We start from the raw sequence: 23,091 nt of genomic DNA on the forward strand, positions 1-23,091 counted from the left end.
GAGGCGTTGCTTCAGTGTCGGATATGCTTTTGGGCTGTTGTGTGTGTGTGTGTGTGTGTGTGTGTGTGTGTGCTGCTCCCTCACCCTTGGTGTCATTGAGCGGGTCCATGTGTCGGTAGATGTAGCCCTCCAGGTAGGAGTGGAAGCGTGGCGTTGGTGGGAAGAAAGCCAGGCAGATGGCCATGAGCTCCCAGCCTCGCTCCAGGCTGTCGTAGCGGAAGTTCTCCGTGGTCTGACGGCACAGCTGGATGTACAGCTCGTCACGCAAACCCTGGTGGCTCCAACCACGCACCACCACCTGGGAGAGAGGGAGAGGTAGAGAGGGAGAGAGGGAGGGAGAGAGAGAGAGAGGGAGGGAGAGAGAGAGAGAGGGGGGGAGAGACAGAGAGAGAGCGGGAGAGAGGGAGGGAGGGAGAGAGAGAGAGGGAGGGAGAGAGAGAGAGAGAGAGGGAGGGAGAGAGAGAGAGAGAGAGAGAGAGAGAGATTGAGTTGAAATGCTTAAGCTTCTTCTAAAGTCCCAGAGACACACACACACACACACACACACACACACAACTTCAAAGAACTAGCGGCAACAAAGGACGACTGTTGCGTCGTCTCACATCGCCTGTGTCAGGAGCAAAACGTTGCACTTGAACAAACCACAAAGACACAAAGACTACAGTCGATGGTCAACTAGCGCGTTCGTCCTGCGCCTGAGTGAGACCGAAGACTGAGTGAGACCTAAGACTGAGTGAGACCTACGACTGCAGATATACAAACCAGATACATGAAACAAAGCAGCGTTTGCCCACCATTACTGGACCACTCTCGCTCACCACTTAAAACAGTTTCATAATATAGCTACTTCTAACTGGGAATATGGCTGATAGAAAGTTGCAAATGGCACCGGCGTTGTCAGCCCTTGTTCTGGAAGAAGAAAGGAAGAGGTGGAAAAATAAGGAGAAACCGCAATAAATGGGTGACATCATACAGAGACAGGCTCAAGAGACTTTCCCGAGGCCACGCCGTGACAATATTTGTGCATTGGAATGATCAGATGAGAAGAAGTTGAAAAAGGAGAAGATCATTTTGTGCGTGCCCGCTCTCTTCTCGTGCACCGCTTCGCTTAACCAGCTGACCAGTCAATCAGAGTGATTTCTCTCACCGTCCAGGGCCACAAACGCTACCCGACAGTCCAGACATTGCCGACGGCCGGAAATCGCCATGATGTGTCAGGGCTTTAATGCTAAAGATGCAGGGTTCAGTGCTCTTTGGATAGAAAAAGCGTATCACGTATCGTAATCATATGGAACAAGAAGATCCAAGGCACTTTATTCCACTTGGCGAGTCATTTAACTTTGTAACGACTCGCCAAACACAAGAAATACTTTTCAACAGATCTTTGGAGTGCCTGGGCTCTTGTCTTTCTGTAGAATTCACTCTTTTGGCTCATGCTAACCTAATTAGCAACCAAATCTGAGAGCTGCATCAGACAAACAGCTGCTAATGAAAATGGGCCGCTGCGCGAAATGAGAGATCATCAGCTCATTAGAGGACATATCTTTGTAATATAAACAACAATTAAAAGAGGATAGTGTGTGTGTGTGTGTGTGTGTGTATGCGTGTATGCGTGTGTGTGTGCGTGTGTGTGTTTGCCCTTGCCTAGAATTTCAGCGCAAAATATCTGAGGCCTCAATTGAGAAATATTGGCCTTCAAGAAATTACAGTGGGTCTAACTAAGGCACAATAAATGGTACAGACATAACGTCTTCATCTTGTGGTCCAGACTTGACAGAGCAGCTTTTTCAGGTTGTGGACGACAGACCTCCAGGGCGACGTGCAGGGGGTCGATCTTGGAGCGACGGTCTCCCATGTAGGTCTGGATGAGCTTGAAGATCTCCACCGCCTCCTTCTTCACGTTGCGGTCTGAGGTCACGATCATGGGCTTCTTGATGGGCTCGCTGCTCCAGGCCAGCATGTTGGCGATGGACACCTTCCTCCGAAACAGACCCTGCGAAAAACATGGAAGAGAGCTCAGAAGAAGGGACAGAGAGAGGGCACGAAGGACATCAACATACTGTACCAATGTGAGTAATGTCAATGGAAAGAACAGTGAAAAGCCAGAGAAAAATGAACCGGTAGCGTATATTCCATTGCTAAGAGAGAGAGTGAGAACTGTATGGGAGTGTGAGAAGCTGTATTAAAGCAGTTCAAATCCCTGGACCAGCTGGAGAAATGTGGGTCAGGGGAGTTAAGTGAGTGTACAGCTCTCCCTCCCTACCACAGATGTGCCCTTGAAGTTTGAACAAATCTCTTAAAAGGATACGTTTGGTGGTTTTGGACCTCTGTATTATTTGTGTGTCTTACATACCTGTAGTGCTTGGTTGCACCCACAGAGAATACTGACTCCAGAGTCAGCTGTCAGGTGAAACAGAGATCTGTTGCTTCTTGCTGCTAACAATGAGCAGGGGTGGGTCTTACCATTAGGCAAAAGTCGGCCAATTGCCTTTGGCCCCAAGCTACCTAACCTAGGGCCCCAAAAAGCCTCTTCTACTCAGACATGACTGGCTTTCAGAGACTGCAGCAGGCCAAGCTTTAAAGCCTCTTCTACTCAGACATGACTGGCTTTCAGAGACTGCAGCAGGCCAAGCTTTAAAGCCTCTTCTACTCAGACATGACTGGCTTTCAGAGACTGCAGCAGGCCAAGCTTTAAAGCCTCTTCTACTCAGACATGACTGGCTTTCAGAGACTGCAGCAGGCCAAGCTTTAAAGCCAGAATGAAGATACTGGTATCATATGAAACTAGACCTAAGGCATCCATTGACGAGTGAAAAACCGACGTGGCCATTTTCAAAGGCGTCCCTGGACCTCTCACCTCAAGATATCTGAATGAGAATGTACCTACGAGTCTCTCATTTACATACATTCCCACTTTATGCTAACCCCATGCAGTTTTTGGATGCAGTATACATGTGTTCTCTTCGCCTATTCGATTTGAAAATGTCTGCATACTGGGGTCCCTGCAGTCTACCCTGACTTTTCCACCCCCTGACCAAGCGAAACCTTTGGTCACTCACAGTGGCGTTTTGAGCCCGGTGAAGTGGTTACAGCAGCAGTAGTGGGCTTAGCTAATGTAGCTAACAGCTAGCTAGTTATTTAACATACAGGTGTGTTTGTTGTTACAGCAGTGCTCTGTAATCAGGGTGGGAATTACATGGAGGCCATGGATTACAGAATGTAATGCGTCATCGCCGGTAACGTTAGATTAGTCCCGCCGCCTACATCGACCAGCCAATCAGACACCAGTATCTGTCCTGAATAACCAACCAGCCAATCAGGCACCAGTATCTGTCCTGAATAACCACCAGTGAATGGGCTTGGGACCAGACCCATATGAAGAGTGCTGACAACTGCCATTCATATGGGGCTGGATACCAGGCTAAGCAGTCAGGTTTTCTGGGGGGCTGATTCTGATCACTGATCAGGAAAAAAAAGAATAAGAGTTTGAGCCACTAGGAAGTGAAAGAAACAAAGTGAGATGACTTTGCGAGAGCATATTATTTTGATATAACGGCAGGACATCAGTAAACAGTTCATTTAAAAAGCCAGCAAAAATCAGCAGGGAAGCTGGATCACAATGAAACTCCAGGTGGACGAAGGGCACACAGTGATTATGCAAATGTCTTTAAAGCTATGCACGTGTGCAGACACACACACGTACAGTCTGTGTGCGCGTGTGTACGCCTTCTCGAGTACCTGCGTGTGTTTGTTGAAGTGCTTGGATGCCCAGTTCTCGATGTCGGTCTCCGAGGAGGGTTTTCTCAGGGTGAATTCTGGGAAGACTCCGCAGCTGGCGCTCGGCATCATATTCCTGGCGTTCCGACTGGCCTCGAACTGGGCGCAGGCTCCCAGGTCCTCCGACTGACCGGGGGAAGACAGACAACGAGGGAGAAAGACAGAGTGAGAGAGGAGATGGGAACACATAGCCTACAGTATCTCTGGTGTTGCTGCATAGAATTGAACAACAGATACTTATGAGGAATTTGATCATTAAAATCAGTTCAGGGTTCCCATAGGCAACACTTTAAGTATTGATTCATTCTACAATAAATATGTAATATGTCAATCAAACTGCATTATATCCATCATATTATCCAGATCCTGTTTTTAATAAAAGTCCAATATCGGCCCCATGTATCTGTCTAACCCTGGTATCCAGTTATGTGTAGCCCAATCGGCAACTTCCGTCTTGGAAAAACGAAGCAAACACGGAAAGTGCCAAAAACTGCAGTTCTTTGAATGGCCACTTGAGGCTGGCTCCAAAAGTGAGTCATTCCCCATAAACCCCCCATCTTAATGTCCAATTTTCCAGCAGAAATAAACATGTTTACAGCCTGGTACAAAATGTGGTTTTGTCTTTAGATAATTTTGCCGTTCGTAACAACTGTATGGGGGGAGCATTTTTATATAACTCATCTGTTTATCCAGTCTATGGAAGAAGTCAGATTGTATAGAAAGTGAATGGGGAAAATGATCCTACATCTCAATGGATGTAACTTTCTGAGTTTATGTCTCAATCACTAGTTTCAAGTCTTCTTCAATACAGCATGATGTTCATGTAAGGTAATGTATGGTCCCCTTTAGAGTAAAATACACGATAAAGCAGGCTATGCTTTGGGACGTGATTGACAGGTAGCCTGTCAATGATCGCTCACGCAGTTCGCTGATCATGGACCAATAGCAGGCGGTGCTGCAGCTCTTCTCATCCAAGAGGGCGACAGTCAAAATATCAAACTCCAGCCTTCAAAACACGAGTCCACAAGCCAATAGAGACACTGCGTAACGCGTCATCATTCAGAAGCCACGCCCAAGACGGGGGAAAACAGAACCCCCCCTCCAATCCTGGCGTTCTCCTATGTCGCGTGCATGGTTGCGTGTTGCACAAAAAGATCGTATATACGGAAGATGAACACTCCAACTTACTTCCTTGACAGCTAGATCCACATTTTTCTTCTCGCCAATTCTCAATGGCTTCCTTGTTTTGCTCGGGAGTACAAAAAAACTTTAACTGCCGATTTTTTACATTTGTTGTCTGCGCAGCCCACCACACAACAGCTTTTAGCTATGTTTAATTCAAGCAAAATGACGCTGGTGTGTGGAAATGAACGGAGCTTTTCCCCCGTGATGGGCATGGCCTATTTCATGCAGTGTCTCTATGGGTGATGTCCAGGTGGCTATGTCCATATTTTTATACAGTCTCCCTGGTTTGTTTCTAGTGTGTGTGTGTGTGTGTGTGTGTGTGTGTGTGTGTGTGTGTGTGTGTGCGTGCGCGCGCGTGTGGTCAGCCTGTCTAGGTGCAGCGATAGTGTCTGTCTCTAGCTACAGAGGAGCCAGCAGTGTGATTATTATATAAGCCAATGTGAGGCTAGCTGTAGCTGAGCAACATCACATGAAATATTGATGGCTTCCCAGCAAGGTGGGGCTGTAAGCCAGACCTGACAGGACCACTCATTGTTTATGTGTGTGTGTGTGTGTGTGTGTGTGTGTGTGTGTGTGTGTGTGTGTGTGTGTGCGTGCGCGAGTGTGTGTGTCTTACCAGCATAAAAATATTTAGCTGTATCACGATGTAGATGGCTATATTGCAGAGTCCATGTAAACTCATAGATTAAGAACCATTCTGCAGATTCTCCCGCAATGTGACATAATCAAAACTCATTTGCATATGAAGAGGATTACAGGAGATTTAACTGTAACAGTGGGAGGATTACCGGTACGTTGACCTTTTACAATAAGACAACTTTTACTTTGATGAATTATCTCCCACACTGATATTATTAGTTAGCATTGTTGTTTTCACTGCGGCGGCAGGGCACTATTTACAGCGACACACAGGGAGGAGGGAGCGGAAGCCGCTCTGATTGACATGGTCGGAGCCAATGACAGAGCTTGTAACAAGCGGGGAGCGGACATCCGGCAGCGACTGAAACAGTCGCTCCAATGGGAGAGCAGTTGTAGAGCAGGGGAGGGCTTATGCCAGCAGCCTGTTTCCGTGCAGCCAGACGACTCTCACGGAAGGGAGGGGAGGCTGGCCAGCGAGACTAGGAGCCAGGCTACACCAGTGGAGTTTCTCGGCGGAAAAGACAAAGGTGTTGTCTGTCAAGGCAAGTACTCCCACCCACTGAAATCACTGTGGACAGCTTGGAGTCCAGACTGATACGTAGACTGAAACAGAATATGTGATCACATAATCAAGATGGTTTTGACCAGGCTATAATTAAAGCTCTTTAACTGTAAATCTTCTCTTTTTTCACACAACTCCCACAACCCTGTCATCGTATACGGATGATATTTGATAACAACTACGTGTGGGTTCCTCAGATCTGTTCGTCTCCATGGCCTGGTGCCATACATGCTGCTGTACCTGTGAGGGGTGAAGGTAAAGCTATGTACCTGTGAGGAGTGAAGGTAAAGCTATGTACCTGTGAGGGCTGAAGGTAAGGCTATGTACCTGTGAGGAGTGAAGGTAAGGCTATGTACCTGTGAGGGCTGAAGGTAAGGCTATGTACCTGTGAGGGGTGAAGGTAAGGCTCTGTACCTGTGAGGGGTGAAGGTAAGGCTCTGTACCTGTGAGGGGTGAAGGTAGGGCTCTGTACCTGTGAGGGGTGAAGGTAAGGATCTGTACCTGTGAGGGGTGAAGGTAAGGATCTGTACCTGTGAGGGGTGAAGGTAAGGCTATGTACCTGTGAGGGCTGAAGGTAAGGCTATGTACCTGTGAGGGCTGAAGGTAAGGCTATGTACCTGTGAGGGCTGAAGGTAAGGCTATGTACCTGTGAGGGCTGAAGGTAAGGCTATGTACCTGTGAGGGGTGAAGGTAAGGCTATGTACCTGTGAGGGCTGAAGCTAAGGCTATGTACCTGTGAGGGCTGAAGGTAGGGCTATGTACCTGTGAGGGGTGAAGGTAAGGCTATGTACCTGTGAGGGGTGAAGATAAGGCTATGTACCTGTGAGGGGTGAAGGTAGGGCTATGTACCTGTGAGGGGTGAAGGTAAGGCTCTGGGGAGGCCAGGTTGGTCTGGACCGAGAGGCTTTTCTCCAGCAGGGCTTGAGGGAAGCCCAGCCGGTCGAAGGTGCTGCGTTTCCAGTGGAAGTGTCCATCGCTCTGGGCCAGAGCCTCGTCCTCGCTGAAGGCCCTGACCACGGGCCCCGGCAGCGGCAGAGGCAGCGCCCCGTCGCTCTCGTAGCCGTCCTTGGAGCCGCCGCCCTGCGCCGCGCCCCCTCCCTGCCCCGGGCCCCCGCCCTGCCCCGAGTCCCAGCTGCTCCTCTGCTTCATCACCTGCTGGGCCTCCCACGCCAGCCGGGCCTGGGCCAGCACCGCCTCCGACATGGTGCCCCCCGCCGACGCCTCGCCCTCAGGCCCCCCGCAGCGCCCCACCAGCTCCTGGGGGAGCGACGGCTTGCGGCTCTTGCGCTTGCGGTTTCCCCCGGGGGAGAAGGCGCCGGGACCCCCCGTGGAGGAGGAGGAGGAGAAGGAGTGATTCTGGCTGGACGTCCAGGATATGGAGTCCTCGTAGAGCAACCTCTGGCCCGCCTCGCCGCCCTCGCCACTGTAGTCCAGCAGTAGCCGGGGGTCCCTGATCAGAGACTGGCTGTGCTGCAGGGTGTACGAGCCACCGTACGAGCCCCCGTAGCCCCCCGTGGTGCCGTAGCGCAGCAGGCGGTCGGCCGTCTTGAAGCGCGGGCTGGAGGACGACTGCTCCACGTACACCAGCTGCTTCACGTACTCTTTGCCCACGGGGCTGTACTCCAGGCTCTGGGTCTTGTCCGGACACTTCTGCCTGGTGAGGACCAGCTGGCCGTAGGGCGACCCCTTGGGGGAGTGATAGAGGGGGGCCGACGACTTGCGTGCGGGCGACTTCCCGTAGAAGGCGGAGTCGGAGAGGTGGTGCATGTCGGTGGGGGGCTCCTCGTAGATGGGCGGGGGCTGGTACTCCGACGGCGGCTCCTCGTACAGCGGGGGCTCGTAGGCGTAGCGCGGCGAGGGGGGCTGGGAGTCGGCCGAGGAGCGGCGGTGGGTGCCGGTGCCGCCCAGCTCGGCGCGCTTCAGGAAGGGAGACTGGCGGCGTTCGGCGTAGAGCACCGGGGAGCCGTCCCCCTCGCTGGGGGGGTTGCCCCCGGAGGAGCGGCGGGTTCGGGAGGCGGTGCCCCCGGTGGAGGGGGAGCCAGGGGTGGGGGGGTCGCAGGGGGAGTAACCGTTACCCTGGTGGGCCAGGAAGCTGGGCTCCCTGTCCGTCACCTTGATCAGCATTCGCTCCTTTGTGCCGGTGTTCCACCTGAAAGGTGAAGTCCTGAGAGGAGAGGAGAGGAGGAGACAGGAGAGGAAAGAGAGAGGAGGGGAGACGAGACGAGAGGAGGGGAGAGGAGATGAGAGAGGAGAGGAATGGAGGGGAGAGGAGGAGAGGAGAGAGAGGAGGAGAGGAGAGGAGAGGAGAGGGGGGGAGGGGAGGGGAGGAGAGGAGAGAGAGGAGGGGAGAGGAGACGAGACAAGAGGAGGGGAGAGGAGAGGAGAGAGAGGAGAGGAGGAGAGGAGAGAGAGGAGGAGAGGAGATGAGAGGATGGGAGAGGAGAGAGGAGAGAGAGGAGGAGAGGAGAGGAAAGGAGAGAGGAGAGAAAGGAGGAGAGGACAGGAGAGGAGGGGAGAGCAGAGGGGAGGGGAGGGGAGAGGAGAGGAGAAAGAGGAGAGGAGAGGAGAGGAGAGGAGAGGAGAGGAGAGGAGAGGAGAGGAGAGGAGAGGAGAGGAGAGGAGAGGAGAGGAGAGAATTAATCATACTTTATTCAGGTCTGGGGTCAGATAGATAAACAGCTGTCTGTCAGATGCACAGTGCAGAGCCTGCCAATACTTTGAAGCAATGAAGACAAGACATATGTGACAGTTTTGGGTAACAAGTCAAGGTCATTTTTCACTACTTTACAGATTATGAAACAGTGCAGATTGTAAACTCAAAGATGATGAAAAACAAAACCTTTTATCTTGATTTACTATCCCCCCCCAAACTGTATATCTGCCAAGCCTAAACACAATGCATTTCAATAAAGTATTCTTGGACATTTTTGGTGGCCAATGATCAGCATGCAGGAGACTTTGCCATAGCTGATATCTAACTGGCACCAGCCTCCATCAGTCTGGCTCTGGTCCATTCACACTCATTCATTCTTCCTTTTCAGCCGCTCCACCTTCAGTCTGCCCTGTTTGTCAGACAGCGGGCCCAAACTCCACCCTGTTTGTCAGACAGCGAGCCAAACTCCACCCAGTTTGTCAGACAGCGGGCTAAACTCCACCCTGTTTGTCAGACAGCGGCCCAAACTCCACCCTGTTTGTCAGACAGCGGGCTAAACTCTGCCCTGTTTGTCAGACAGCGGGCCAAACTCCACCCTGTTTGTCAGACAGCGGGCTAAACTCCGCCCTGTTTGTCAGACAACGGCCCAAACTCCACCCTGTTTGTCAGACAGCAGCCCAAACTCCACCCTGTTTGTCAGACAGCGGGCCAAACTCCACCTTGTTTGTCAGACAGCAGGCCAAACTCCACCCTGTTTGTCAGACAGTGGGCTAAACTCCACCCTGTTTGTCAGACAGCGGCCCAAACTCCACCCTGTTTGTCAGACAGCGGGCCCAAACTCCACCCTGTTTGTCAGACAGCGGGGCCAAACTCCACCCTGTTTGTCAGACAGCGGGCTAAACTCCGCCCTGTTTGTCAGACAGCGGGCTAAACTCCGCCCTGTTTGTCAGACAGCGGGCTAAACTCCACCCTGTTTGTCAGACAGCAGCCCAAACTCCACCCTGTTTGTCCGACAGCGGGCTAAACTCCGCCCTGTTTGTCAGACAGCGGGCCAAACTCCGCCCTGTTTGTCAGACAGCGGGCTAAACTCCGCCCTGTTTGTCAGACAGCGGCCCAAACTCCACCCTGTTTGTCAGACAGCAGCCCAAACTCCACCCTGTTTGTCAGACAGCGGGCCCAAACTTTGCCCTGTTTGTCAGACAGCGGGCCAAACTCCACCCTGTTTGTCAGACAGCGGGCCAAACTCCACCCTGTTTGTCAGACAGTGGGCTAAACTCCACCCTGTTTGTCAGACAGTGGGCCAAACTCCACCCTGTTTGTCAGACAGCAGCCCAAACTCCACCCTGTTTGTCAGACAGCAGCCCAAACTCCACCCTGTTTGTCAGACAGCAGCCCAAACTCCACCCTGTTTGTCAGACAGCAGCCCAAACTCCACCCTGTTTGTCAGACAGCAGCCCAAACTCCCCCCTGTTTGTCAGACAGCGGCCCAAACTCCCCCCTGTTTGTCAGACAGCGGCCCATACTCCGCCCTGTTTGTCAGACAGCGGGCCAAACTCCGCCCTGTTTGTCAGACAGCGGGCCCAAACTCCACCCTGTTTGTCAGACAGCGGGCCCAAACTCCCCCATTTGTCAGACAGCGGCCCATACTCCCCCCTGTTTGTCAGACAGCGGGCCCAAACTCCCCCCTGTTTGTCAGACAGCGGGCCCAAACTCCGCCCTGTTTGTCAGACAGCGGGCCAAACTCCGCCCTGTTTGTCAGACAGCGGCTGGAAGAGGGAGGCCATTATGGGATGAGAAACAAGAGGTGAATTAGGCGAGGAGGGAAGTGTGAAATGGATTCAGGCGCAGTCTTTAAATACAGGCTGATCCCTGAGGCCCACACTGAACAGTGGGAATGTGCTGTGTGAATGTTGTGTGTGTACTTGTGCGTTGTGTGTGAATGTTGTGTGTGTGTGTGTACTTGTGTGCGTTGTGTGTGAATGTTGTGTGTGTACTTGTGCGTTGTGTGTGAATGTTGTGTGTGTACTTGTGTGCGTTGTGTGTGAATGTTGTGTGTGTACTTGTGCGTTGTGTGAGAATGTTGTGTGTGTACTTGTGCATTGTGTGTGAATGTTGTGTGTGTACTTGTGCGTTGTGTGTGAATGTTGTGTGTGTACTTGTGTGCGTTGTGTGTGAATGTTGTGTGTGTACTTGTGCGTTGTGTGAGAATGTTGTGTGTGTACTTGTGCATTGTGTGTGAATGTTGTGTGTGTACTTGTGCGTTGTGTGTGAATGTTTGTGTACTTGTGCGAAGAGGCTAGGATTAAGGGCGTCAGGGGCTGTGCTGGCAGCGGCCGCGACATGCTCCAGACCCATAGAGCTGTAAGCCACTTTCTCCTCCTCCATCTCCTGTCTCTCTTTTGACTGACTGATTGATTGATTCCTACTGAATCATCTACTGCTGCACTACCCAGACGCACGGCCCTGTCCCTCTCCTTCAGTGTGCCCATCTTCTCGCTCTCTCGCTCTCTCTGTCAGTCTTTTGGTCTTTGCCAGGAACCCGCTGCAAAGTCAAACGTTGTTCTTCTTCTCATCCATAAATGATTCAAGAACATTTGACCTTCAAATCAATTGACACATTCCCTCGCCTTCCCCATCTGTCTCCATCCATCTCCATCACCGCAGCGCCGACCAGGAAACTCATTTCTCCTGCTCCGTCAGGTTACAGTCAGTCAGTTCTTCTTCTTACATACTAATTCTGCACATCATCAAGTGCCAGGGAGTGGGCAGTAGAGTCATTTGTTGGAGGATCTGGCCAGCCAAAGACTCATCTAAAAACAGATGTGAAGACATAAAATCGCTCCTTTCATTTGGCTAATGGCAGAGCTGTTATTCTCTTTATGACGGAACTGTCCTCAATATTGAGGTCAGTTTTCGGCAAAGCGGGGACAAATCTGTCAGTGCTGGGTGTTTTGACATTTCTGAGAAATTCCTGGTTTCCAATGACTGCAAAATAATTTCTAATGGATAATTAACTCCAGGAACTTTACCAAAGGAGTCATATTTAAACAGTTCTAAATCATAATCTATCATAAAAGGTGTGGCCTTTAAACACGATTAAAAATGTAATATCACCTATAGTTAATTACAATCAATGTACTACTCATTCCCTATGGACAAGTTGAGCCTGGTTCCAGACTCCCTCCCACTTCCTAGTGATCGGTTTGGAGAAAATCAATTTCTGAATTAGCAAGCTATCTTAGCAAAATATGAAACATCTTGGGCCATGTTCAGACTAGGAGGCCAAATCTGATTTGTGAACTTTAGTGACCTATTAATGACTTTATCCAGATTGGTTTTATGAGTCTGGACGCTCCAAGTCTGATTTGTGTCACTTGTCTCAAACCACATATGGAGGTAGTTTCCAATCTGCTTCAAACGTGCTTTTGACGGATGTGTCTTCAGTGCGAACGCGCAGAGCCACCAAATCTGATTTGAACGTCACTCGCAACTCTTCATCAAATGCTTCTGTGCAGGAAAACCACGTCACCAATGTACGTATTTACTGACACCCACGTCGTTACCATGGCAACCCATGCAGATAGGCTGTTTAGGTCTGGACACACAGATCCGACTTGAAAATCTGATTTGTGGCAGTGCGGACACACTCCCAAATCAGATTTGGGAAACCAATCAAGATAATGATGATTATCGGAAAAGACTAAAGACTAAAGACACACCTTTTCATGCTCCATCTGTACCCTTCTTGAACTACCATAACTTCTTTCTCTCTCTCTAAAAAAAAAAAAAAAAATTACTAACTTAACTTTACCACTATTCCTTCAGATGTTGTAGTTGTCATAGACTGTGTTGCATAGTTGATTGCTCTATTGCTGACAAAAATGTGTAAGTCGCTTTGGATAAAAGCGTCTGCCAAATGACGTAATGTAATGTAATGTAATGATTAATGACTTCATCAGCAAATCAGATTTGCCTGTATTGTGAACATGGCCTTGGATAGCCTTCATCTGATCAGGCGCATTTTAAATTAAAGGGATAGTCTTTCTCAGCACAATCCATGCTGTGCCTCATAGTAGCTCTGGAAAGTTGGGCAAAAACGAATGCAAGGTCAATGGGGTCACGCTCCTGTGTGTACGAGCTGACTGAGGATCACTGAAATGTCATCCACAGTGCACACACACACACACACACACACACACACACAGTGCACACACAGTACATTTCAGAGAGCTTCAGTCAGCTTGTTGTACATACAGGAGCGTGACCACATTGACCTTGCATTTGTTTTTCTACCAATCAACATCATCAATGGTAAGTAGCAAATAAGGCTAGACTTTTAAAACATGTGAAGTTGTGAACTATCCCTTTAAGCAGTGATAAAATAACAAGCAAATTTGCATCATCAGAAATCCAGGAGGTAAAGAAGCTCAGAGCCAGCAGCCACCTTGTAACCAACCAAAACATGTCATCAAATGGGTTTTTGTCCAAACATTTCTCTCCATAAGAGATGCACCTTTCTTTTATTTTCTTCAATATTTTGTTTTTATTTTTTTAAATTTTAGAACAGACAAAAGCAAAACAAACTCACACAGACACACACACACACACACACACACACACACACACACAAACATACCAACATTATTACTATATGATGCTACCAGCCGCATAAGGTGCATAAGTGCTTACAAGAGATGCTGTGCATGAAATCCCATGCAAGGAGTCCATGATAATTAATGAGCTGGGCGAGTTACTCGTTGTTTCTAGCCTCGTCAAAGTAGGCCAGAGATGCACCTTTCTTAAGGATTGTATTGTTGAAGTCGGGTAAACGTTGGCACTGGCTTCACTACATCCAGTGGACCGGGCCTGATCACACATGCTGCTTGGAAAAACGTGCCTGCTACAGTATGTGTTCTGTTCCTCTGTCTGATGTCCAGACCATCAGCTCCCGGCCTGCCTGCTGACCTCTGACAGTGTTTGCTGTGAGGAGCCACTGCTACGGCTTGTACTTTCCATTTGCACAGGTCAGCTTGGAAATTGCAGACTGACCTTCCCTTAAACTTTCTTTGCTTCATATTCTACAAACATCAGAGGTGAGGTTGTGCTCAGCATTGGCTGCACTTTGTGTCCTGGGTTTGAGTCTGGCCTGAAACCTTTTGTCGCAGGCCATCCCCCTAGGGCCATATGATTTCCGCAAAATGGAAAAAACGGACAGAATGATGGGATTTGGTAATAAAAATCGTATCAACTATAAAACATGGAGTATTACAGAATTTACCATAATTTGGCTGAAATTGATACAAGTAGGCCTAATTAATTATCAAAATCAATGGTCCCCCCTATCTTTTGAGCCATTTTATGCAGAGCAAAAACAAATAGGAGCATAGCGACAACAAATATCCTGTGTGGTCATTTCTTATGACTTACTCAGTTCAACACGCTTGAGTGAGGGGGTACTACTACTCACATGGCAAAACAGCTCAAGGGGTACACAAGATGAAAAAGGTTGGGAACTACTGCTCTATAGTGCCTGATTATGGCTCTTTGGCATGGTACAGCGGGCTGACAAAGGGTAGTAAACAAAAACTCCAGGTAACTCAGAACAAGCTGGTCAGGGTGGTTTTGGGTTTCGGACGGAACCAACTACAAGAATTAAACTGGCTACCTGTGGAGGCCAGGGTGGCACAGATTAAACTTACAATGGTCCATAAGATAGTCATGGATAGGGCCCCAGTATACCTCACAAACTACCTCACCAGAGTAGGAGAAGCACACAGCCACAGCACCAGAGCTAGCCGACAGTATACCTCACAAACTACCTCACCAGAGTAGGAGAAGCACACAGCCATAGCACCAGAGCTAGCCTCACAAACTACCTCACCAGAGTAGGAGAAGCACACAGCCACAGCACCAGAGCTAGCCTCACAAACTACCTCACCAGAGTAGGAGAAGCACACAGCCACAGCACCAGAGCTAGCCTCACAAACTACCTCACCAGAGTAGGAGAAGCAGACAGCCACAGCACCAGAGCTAGCCCAGCCAACCTACAGTCAGTTAGGTGCAAACAGAAAATTGGCCAATGTTCCTTTGCTTTCCAGGGGCCCAGTGAATGATCTGCTCCCACTGGATATTAAGGAGGCCTCAAGTCAAAGCACCTTTAAAGTTAAATTTAAGAGGTGGCTGCTAGATAGGGTTCCTGAGTAAGGGACTAGGCAGAAATGGGGTGTTGTATTAATTAGTCTTCTTTTGTTATGCTGTAATAGAGTAATTTTAGTTTTAGTACTAGATAGCCAGATTTTATTACGAAACTACAGTATGTGTGGTGCAATGTCTGTATATTTAATGTACTGTATGTCGAAGAGCAAGGACCACAACGGAATTACGTTTTTATGTACTTTTTGTGTTATCCTTGATGCCTTTTTTAGAATTGCATGTACATTTAAATGTATGGCTTATTTTTTTTTAACGGATCATCAAATAAATCTATCTATCTATCTATCTATCTATCTATCTATCTATCTATCTATCTATCTATCTATCTATCTATCTATCTATCTACCCTCGTGTTGGTAGGCAGGGAATCTACCACTGCACTACCCGCAATTATGCTGTTTAACTCTCTGCAGATCAATGAGATGAAAAGGTGCAAATGGTAGGACGCTGCCAGAGGCATGGAATATACATACCAAGTTCCTATTAGCATTTTAAGCACAGTGGAGTTCTTTTTGGATCTAATTTATGGAGAATGCATAGGGGGGTCTGTGCTGCCTAAGCAACATTTTGTACTGAATCTCCTTAAAATGTGTTGCTGCAGAATACACAATATACTAAACACTGGGGGGGGGGGTGCATGTGTGTGTGTGTGCGCGCGTGCGTGCGTGTGTGTGTGTGTGTGTGTGCATGTGTGTGTGTGCGCGCGTGCGTGTGTGTGTGTGTGTGCATGTGTGTGTGTGCGCGCGTGCGTGTGTGTGTGCGAGAGTGAGTGAGTGAGGGAGTGAGTTGGTGGACACTGCAGATATGACAAGATCCAATATGCATGGGTGAGAGCAGATCTCCCCACCATCTGTACTGACAGTCTGCAACTGGAATCACACACACACACACACACACACACACACACACACACACACACACACACACACACACACACACACACACACACACACACACACAGGGATAAGGGAGCAACAGCAGGGCAGGTCTGCAGGATTAAACTCGATGACAGAAGCAGCTTCAAGGCCATTTTCAGGGTTAGGGTTAGGCCAAGGTTGGCCTGCCAAGACATTAGCTAGCAAGAGTTAGCGAGTTAACTAGCTTCCAGGTCAGTTTAGCTAGCAAGAGTTAGCGAGTTAACTAGCTTCCAGGTCAGTTTAGCTAGCAAGAGTTAGCGAGTTAACTAGCTTCCAGGTCAGTTTAGCTAGCAAGAGTTAGCAGGTTAACTAGCTTCCAGGTCAGTTTAGCTAGCAAGAGTTAGCGAGTTAACTAGCTTCCAGGTCAGTTAGCTCGCAAGAGTTAGCGAGTTAACTAGCTTCCAGGTCAGTTTAGCTAGCAAGAGTTAGCGAGTTAACTAGCTTCCAGGTCAATTAGCTAGCAAGAGTTAGCGAGTTAACTAGCTTCCAGGTCAATTAGCTAGCAAGAGTTAGCGAGTTAACTAGCTTCCAGGTCAGTAAACTGCATTAGCCTACCGCTATTCCAAGAGCTGTTCCAATTGCGACCGGTATGTCACATTTCTTTTGCCCCGAAAAATGAACTAATGAGTGCATGGAGACCGATCCTGAACTCTGTCCATCCTCTCTCTTTATGGTCCTCTCTGTATGTGTGTGTGTGTGTGTGTGTGTGTGTGTGTGTGTGTGTGTGTGTGTGTGTGTGTGTGTGTGTGTGTGTATGTGTGTGTGTGTGTGTGTGTGTGTGTGTGTGTGTGTGTGTGTGTGTTACAGTTCCTCCCTCTCTCTTTAATAAGGTCCTTGGTGTGTGGGGCACGGCAGAGCCATCTAGAGGTCAATGACTTCCATCTGCTGTGCACCCACTCTCTGACAAACGGCCTCTCGCTCTCCTTCACACGCTGATGACAGACCGAGAGGCAGCACCTAGGCAGCACGCTGACACCACATGGGCCTAGCAGGTTACTTCCACAAAAGGAACCATGCTGGTATAACTAAACACTGGCTCAGGTACTGTATGAAGTCATATGATTTGTTTGTTTGTTTGACCTTGGGGGGGAAGGGGTCTCACTGAGGGCATTGCTCTCTTTTTCAGGGGCGCTCTGGAAGCTGACCAGTACAGCCACAGTCTGATCTGCTGGCCACGGAGCAGCTCCACTGGAGCGGTTGGGGTTAAGGGCCTTGCTCAAGGGCACCTCAGTGGTGGTGGTGGTAATGACTGGAATGAATGGAGAGGCAAGCACCGTTTTTTCCCCCACCCAGATTTATCCTGCCAGTCCCGGGGATTGAACCGACGACCTTCCGTTCACAAGCTCACTTCTTTAACATTTAACACTTTAACATCTGATGAAAGAGAATATCCTGCCACTTAGTTCAGCAGATGTTTGCTGGCTTAGGTACAGAGTATGTGCAGCGTTCAAATTTAAGACTTTTTAAGACAAATTTACAATGTACAAAATTAAATTAAATAAAAAAATATGTATATTATTTTTTTCCCCATGAATTATCTCCCATTTTCTCCCCAATTGTACTCGGCCAAGTCCCCCTTTTTCTGCCCCCCTCGCTGCTCCATCCTCTGCCCATCTGGGGAGAGCCGTAGACTGTCTCCATGCTTCCCCCGATACATGTGCAGTCGCCAGCCGCTTCTTTTCACCTGACAGTGGGGAGCTTCACCGGCAGTACGTAGCCCGTGGGAGGATCACGCTAATCCCACTAGTTCCCCTCCGCCCCGAACAGGCAGTCCATAAAGAAGCATGGACGGACCAGAGGAGGCGCTAGTGCAGCGACCAGGACACATACCCCCAATCCGGCTTCCCACCTGCTGAGTGCTGACACAGCCAATTGTGCTTGTATGGACGCGGAGGTAACACAGGGGCGCGAACCTGCACCCAAGTGTTGGTAGGCAGGGGAATCTACCGCTGCACTACCCGGACGCCCAAAATGTAAGAATTTTTAAGACAAATTTAAGACTTTTTAATACAAATGCATGCTGTATAAAGCTATAAATGTGCACGAATTGTTAAGGGACATGAAGTTCCATCAGTACTGCAGATGGGATGAATATGAGTTTAAACTGAGGGATTACATGCTTCTTTATGGACTGACAACGTTCTGGCAGCCCTGGTGCTCCTGAAACCCTTTCAAAACTCTGTTGAAACAACACACACAAAAATCATGGCGGTCAAATGAAAAACAATGCTGTTTTCATGGAGATACGAGGTTTTCACCTGACAACAGTGATATTGTGCTACTAATCCTGTTTAATCTAAGAGTGGGCAGAGAAACCTGCCACTACGTGATGTGAAAACAAGACGTCTAATAATAATAATAATGGTATTCAAGACATACTTCCTTTCATTCAAATCTCCCTGCACCCATGTGTGTAATAAACATAAATCTATTCAGCTTCAGGGCTTCCCATAGACAACCAGTGTGTATGGATCAATCCTACATGCCTTCATCCATTCTGCTTATCGGTCCGATCCTTTATCGATTCTTTATTGATTCCCGATCAATTTTCTGCGTGTGGAAAAAAGTAGGCCTACGCCGGTTTTCAGCCTCAATGCAGCTGTTTCATGACCTCTTGAGTTTGAACACAGCAGGGTGGAATGTCTCCCTACTAACATCTAACAACATCTGAACATGTTGAACTAAATTACAATACTCCTTTTCTTTAAAGGATAGAACGGCTCAATATATTGCTGGTGTTTCCTAACGTTAACTTACCACTACAAGTAGCACTGTTCTCATCTTTCCTTGTGAAATGACGCCACTTTTTGGAGCGCTGTGCCATGAGTCCTTGCAGGTTTCCAGCAGTGTTGATGTAGGGTTTTGACTAGGGATGGGGCCGATCCAATCCAATATCGGTATCGGGTGCCGATATTGGCACAATTTACGGATCGGATCGGAATCGTAATTTTTTTTTTTTTTTTAATTGCCGTAATTTGCCCATGTATAATAGTATCCTTCTTTGCCTTGTATATTTTCTTAATTTTGTCTGCTTTTTGCAAGGTATATTTAAAAAAAAAAAAATTTAATTGGCCAAATCTTTGCCTATACTCTATATTCAAGAAAAATATTTGTATCAGCATAATATCGGTATCGGCAGATATCCAAATTCAGGTATCGGCATCGGATCGGAAGTGAAAAAAGTGGATCGGTGCATCCCTAGTTTTGACATCGTGATGATTGAGTTTTTGCAATGTGCAAATGTCAGAAAAACATGCCGGCATGACACAAGGAATCGATAACCCTGAAGGCATACGAAACGATTCCAAGTCGTTGGACAGTTTGGAAACGGTTCTGAACGGTTGCGATTCTCGATTCTCCTCCCTAGCAATAAATCAATCCACCTTCATCATATCATATCCCCATCCTATCAGAGGTGAGCGACACTGACACGATCAGATTTTTAATACAAGGACAATACTGAGCTGATATATGGCTTTAACCTTACATGTTCTATGTAGTGTACAGCAGCAGTTTGCTGTTCCGCTGGGTGCAGTCAATGTGAATAACAACAAGCTCAAACAGCCTGTGTGCTCATAAAGTGTGTACTGTGTGTATTCTGTGCTTGTGTGTGTGTGTGCGTGTGCGTGTGTGTGCGTGTGCGTGTGCGTGTGTGTGTGTGCGTGTGTGTGTGTGCGGGCGCGGGCACGTGTCTATGTGTGTGGTGTCCTCTCGCTGGAGCAGAGAAGACATTTACAGGACACTGTGACCCCAGCCAGGCATATCCACCAATCACTGCAGACTGCAGCAGATTACAGCAAACCAGAAAAAGACAGACTGGTTAGAGAGAGAGAGAGAGAGAGAGAATGATGGAGGGATGGAGAGTGAGAGAAAGAGAGAGAGAGAGACAGGGGGAGAGAGAGGGGGGGCGAGACAGAGAGATTAAACTGAGCGTAAAAAGAGAGGTGAGCAGCTCTGAAGGTGAGAGGGGGAGAAAAAGAACAGAGGATAAATGTACCAATTAATTGAGGCACATAAATAAAATGGAGAGAGAAAGAGAGAGAGAGAGAGAGATAGAGAGAGAGAGAGAGAGAGATAGAGAAGGGTGGAAAGAGAGAGAAAGATGGGACACAGCAGGAGTCTACTGGTCTGACCCTGATCTGATCTGATAGTAATAGAGGGAAACTGCACTAAAAGCCAGCTGACATATATATGACTTGTTCAGATTTGTGTGAAAGCACTAAAATTGGTCTCCAAGTACAATTTGTGCCTTGAGCATTTTCAGAGTCGGAGCCATGATCGCACAAACGCTATCGATCGGGCTTCCTTCCTCCATTAGCAGCATGGCTTCTCCTACATACTGTCGCTGCTGTACTGATTATGACAGGACTCATAACACTAGAGAGAGACTGTGGAGAGGATGTGCCACGGGCACAGCAAACTCACGCCAACTCGTGCGTTTATCTTTGCACGCTCAACTGGAGTGAGTCTCTCTGGCTCTCCAACCCATTTCTCATCACTAGGGGTGGGAATCGTGGAGTAACTCACGATAAATATAGTCACGATACTTGGCCCTCGATAACGATATTATCACGATACAGCGATTCTGCGATAATCGATATATTGGAAGAAATTTAACCTACGATACATCACGATATCTGTGTAACTGAAGAGAAAAAAATACCCCTAAAAGGCAAGAAGCAGGTATTATGTATTTATTAGCAGAATTGACATGAACTCTCTCAGAGTTCACTCACTCACTCATACCATTTTCGATACCACGGAGGAAAAGTTACACATTAAGTCTTTTTATTATTAAAACAAGAAAACCTATATAACCTACCTACCTATATAATTTCTAAAAGTAGATATTAATGATCAAACATTTCCATTCATGTAGCCTACAGTATTTATGTTTTTGTTTAAACTACAAACATAAATAAACGTCAACTTGAAACTATGTTTCAACTACCACACACAGCATAATATTTTAGCCTGTTTATTTTTTTATTTTTTTTATTTTTTTTTAAAAATAAACATATCGATACTTGGTGCCAGTGTATCGATAACGTATCGCAAGTGGAAATATCGCGATACCGTGAGTATCGATATTTTGTCCCACCCCTACTCATCACCACAGTGATGTCACTCTGTCTATGTGAGTGTGAAGGTGTCAAATAGGTAAAAATATGGGGGAGATGATACAAATAAGAAGGGGGGGGGGTGAAACCATCCCAAACACATCACATATTAGTGCAAAAAAAAAAAAAACACGCAGAGAGAACCGAGAACACTGCCATTTTACTATTCATGACATTGAGGCAGACGCTGTTACAATGTTCTCACTTTCTCTTAAAATTGCAATTCCACTGGATGTCTTTTGACATCATTGCACTGAATTTGCAACATGGAAGGTCAGAGACACGGCTGTCCAAAAATAGATCCTGCTCTCATGGCCGAGCAGGTGAAATGAAACCAAGTGTTGCCCCGGCAGTGCCATAAACATGATAGGGAAAAGACAGAAGGACTGCCATCGTCAAGAAGAATTTGCTCCTCAAGGGTGATGGTGGTACCCCCCAACTGTCAGTCCCTCTTCAACTATCCCACTAGTTCAAATCTGATGATGTAGAGTCTAAATTAGATACTGCGAAACATCCACTGACATTCACCAAATTTAGATTTTGAAGCCCGGGGAAAAAAGATAAATTTCGCAACTAAAACATTGGCAGTTTAACAATGCAAACAATGCCTGGTATTGCAATCTTCTATCTCAACGGATGCTGGTTGCCTTAGCTTAGATGACATCATCATCTTCCAGATGAGTGACGAATGTTGGGGGACGGAACTTGACCCGACTGAGGGGGAGGAGGGCAGGACTAACAGTACACTTCCCACTTTGAGGCATATGGTAATTGTAGCTTTAAATACTCTAAAGGCTAAATTAACTAATAATGAGATGGAGAGAGAGAAGGATGAGATGATCGAACCATCCAGGATGTTAAGTGCCTCTGAAGGCCTGGAGCTCAACTAGAATCTAGTTCAGTGGTGAGAACAGACCTCGGGACATTTACAATCTCTGCTAGTTACAGCTAGGGCTGGGCGATATGACGATATATTTCGTCTGGACGATAGAAAATGTATTTCGTATGATATGATGCTCTATCGTTTATATCGTTGTGTTGCAAATCACACTCTTTACGGCAATATTGTCCGTCATTGACGCTGTGCTTTCTTTTTTACTCACGTCCACAGTCCACACGCACCAGACTGTGTCAACAAGCCCGTTGCGTCCCTTTATAAGTGGCACAAACCAGCCGTGAGTAGGCTAAAGAGTTACCCCGCTAGCCGGGCGCTTCTGGCTCATACGAGCGCATTAGCGCCCGGCGAACGTCACGCATTTTCCCATTTTACACTGTGACATTTTCACGTCTAGGAGCACCTCGAGCAACCCGGAAGTCGTTGTTCCGGGTTGCTTCAGATCAGAGAAGAAGAAGAAGCGGTGCGCCAGATAAATGCTTTTCGGTTTTTGAGAGACAGAAAAGTGGATTTTATGCAACAATTTGGATGCAACAACTAGGTGTCATTAAAAGAAGAGGATGTTTTACATCGGATAGCGTCTTCACTTCACGTTAAGACTCAGGTAGGAGCCGGCATTTAGACCTAGACGTGAAAATGTCACAGTGTAAAATGGAAAAATGCGTGACGTTCGCCGGGCGCTAATGCGCTCGTATGAGCCAGAAGCGCCCGGCTAGCGGGGTAAGCTAAAGAGCAGGGAGATGTTACCTCCATTCCGTCCGCCTAGTCTACCCAGGCATTTGCGCTGTGTTAAGTCCGCGTTTGATCCATATTTGCGTGTGTCCTCCTAACGTTAAACCTGGCAAAACATCTCCTCTCATCATCCCGAGGAAATCCCTTGAGGGCTGACAACAAAACGTCTGTGTTAGCTTTAGCTTTTAACTTTCCCTGTGTGAGTTGTGTTAGTTAACGTTGTTCTTCTTCTTCTACCGTTTTATTCTTCTTCTACTGAACTGGGTAGGTATTTCGACGTTGACTAAAGAAACACTGCCGCCTAGTGGCCGCTTTTAGATATTAATCCAGATTAGTGCTTAAATCAAACACATCAATACTATGCTAGTGTCCTCTTTGAAAATCGAACTGGTGGTGTG

The 23,091-nt window shown here is 47.7% G+C and overlaps 1 protein-coding gene across 1 annotated transcript in view; it reads right to left on the reverse strand.

Moving 5' to 3' along the window:
- Positions 1-23,091, reverse strand: part of LOC310786213 (rho GTPase-activating protein 39-like) — a gene marked incomplete at both ends in the record, with an annotated part of 34,622 nt that overhangs the window by 8,890 nt on the left and 2,641 nt on the right. The window contains 4 exons of the mRNA XM_083647382.1: positions 85-298; positions 1,808-1,993; positions 3,739-3,903; positions 7,013-8,327. Of these exons, the coding sequence (XP_083503508.1) occupies positions 85-298; positions 1,808-1,993; positions 3,739-3,903; positions 7,013-8,327 (1,880 nt within the window). The remainder of the gene's footprint in view (positions 1-84; positions 299-1,807; positions 1,994-3,738; positions 3,904-7,012; positions 8,328-23,091) is intronic.

The sequence above is a fragment of the Poromitra crassiceps genome, assembly GCF_964638095.1.
Source record: "Poromitra crassiceps genome assembly, chromosome: 12".
Lineage (NCBI taxonomy): Eukaryota > Metazoa > Chordata > Actinopteri > Beryciformes > Melamphaidae > Poromitra > Poromitra crassiceps.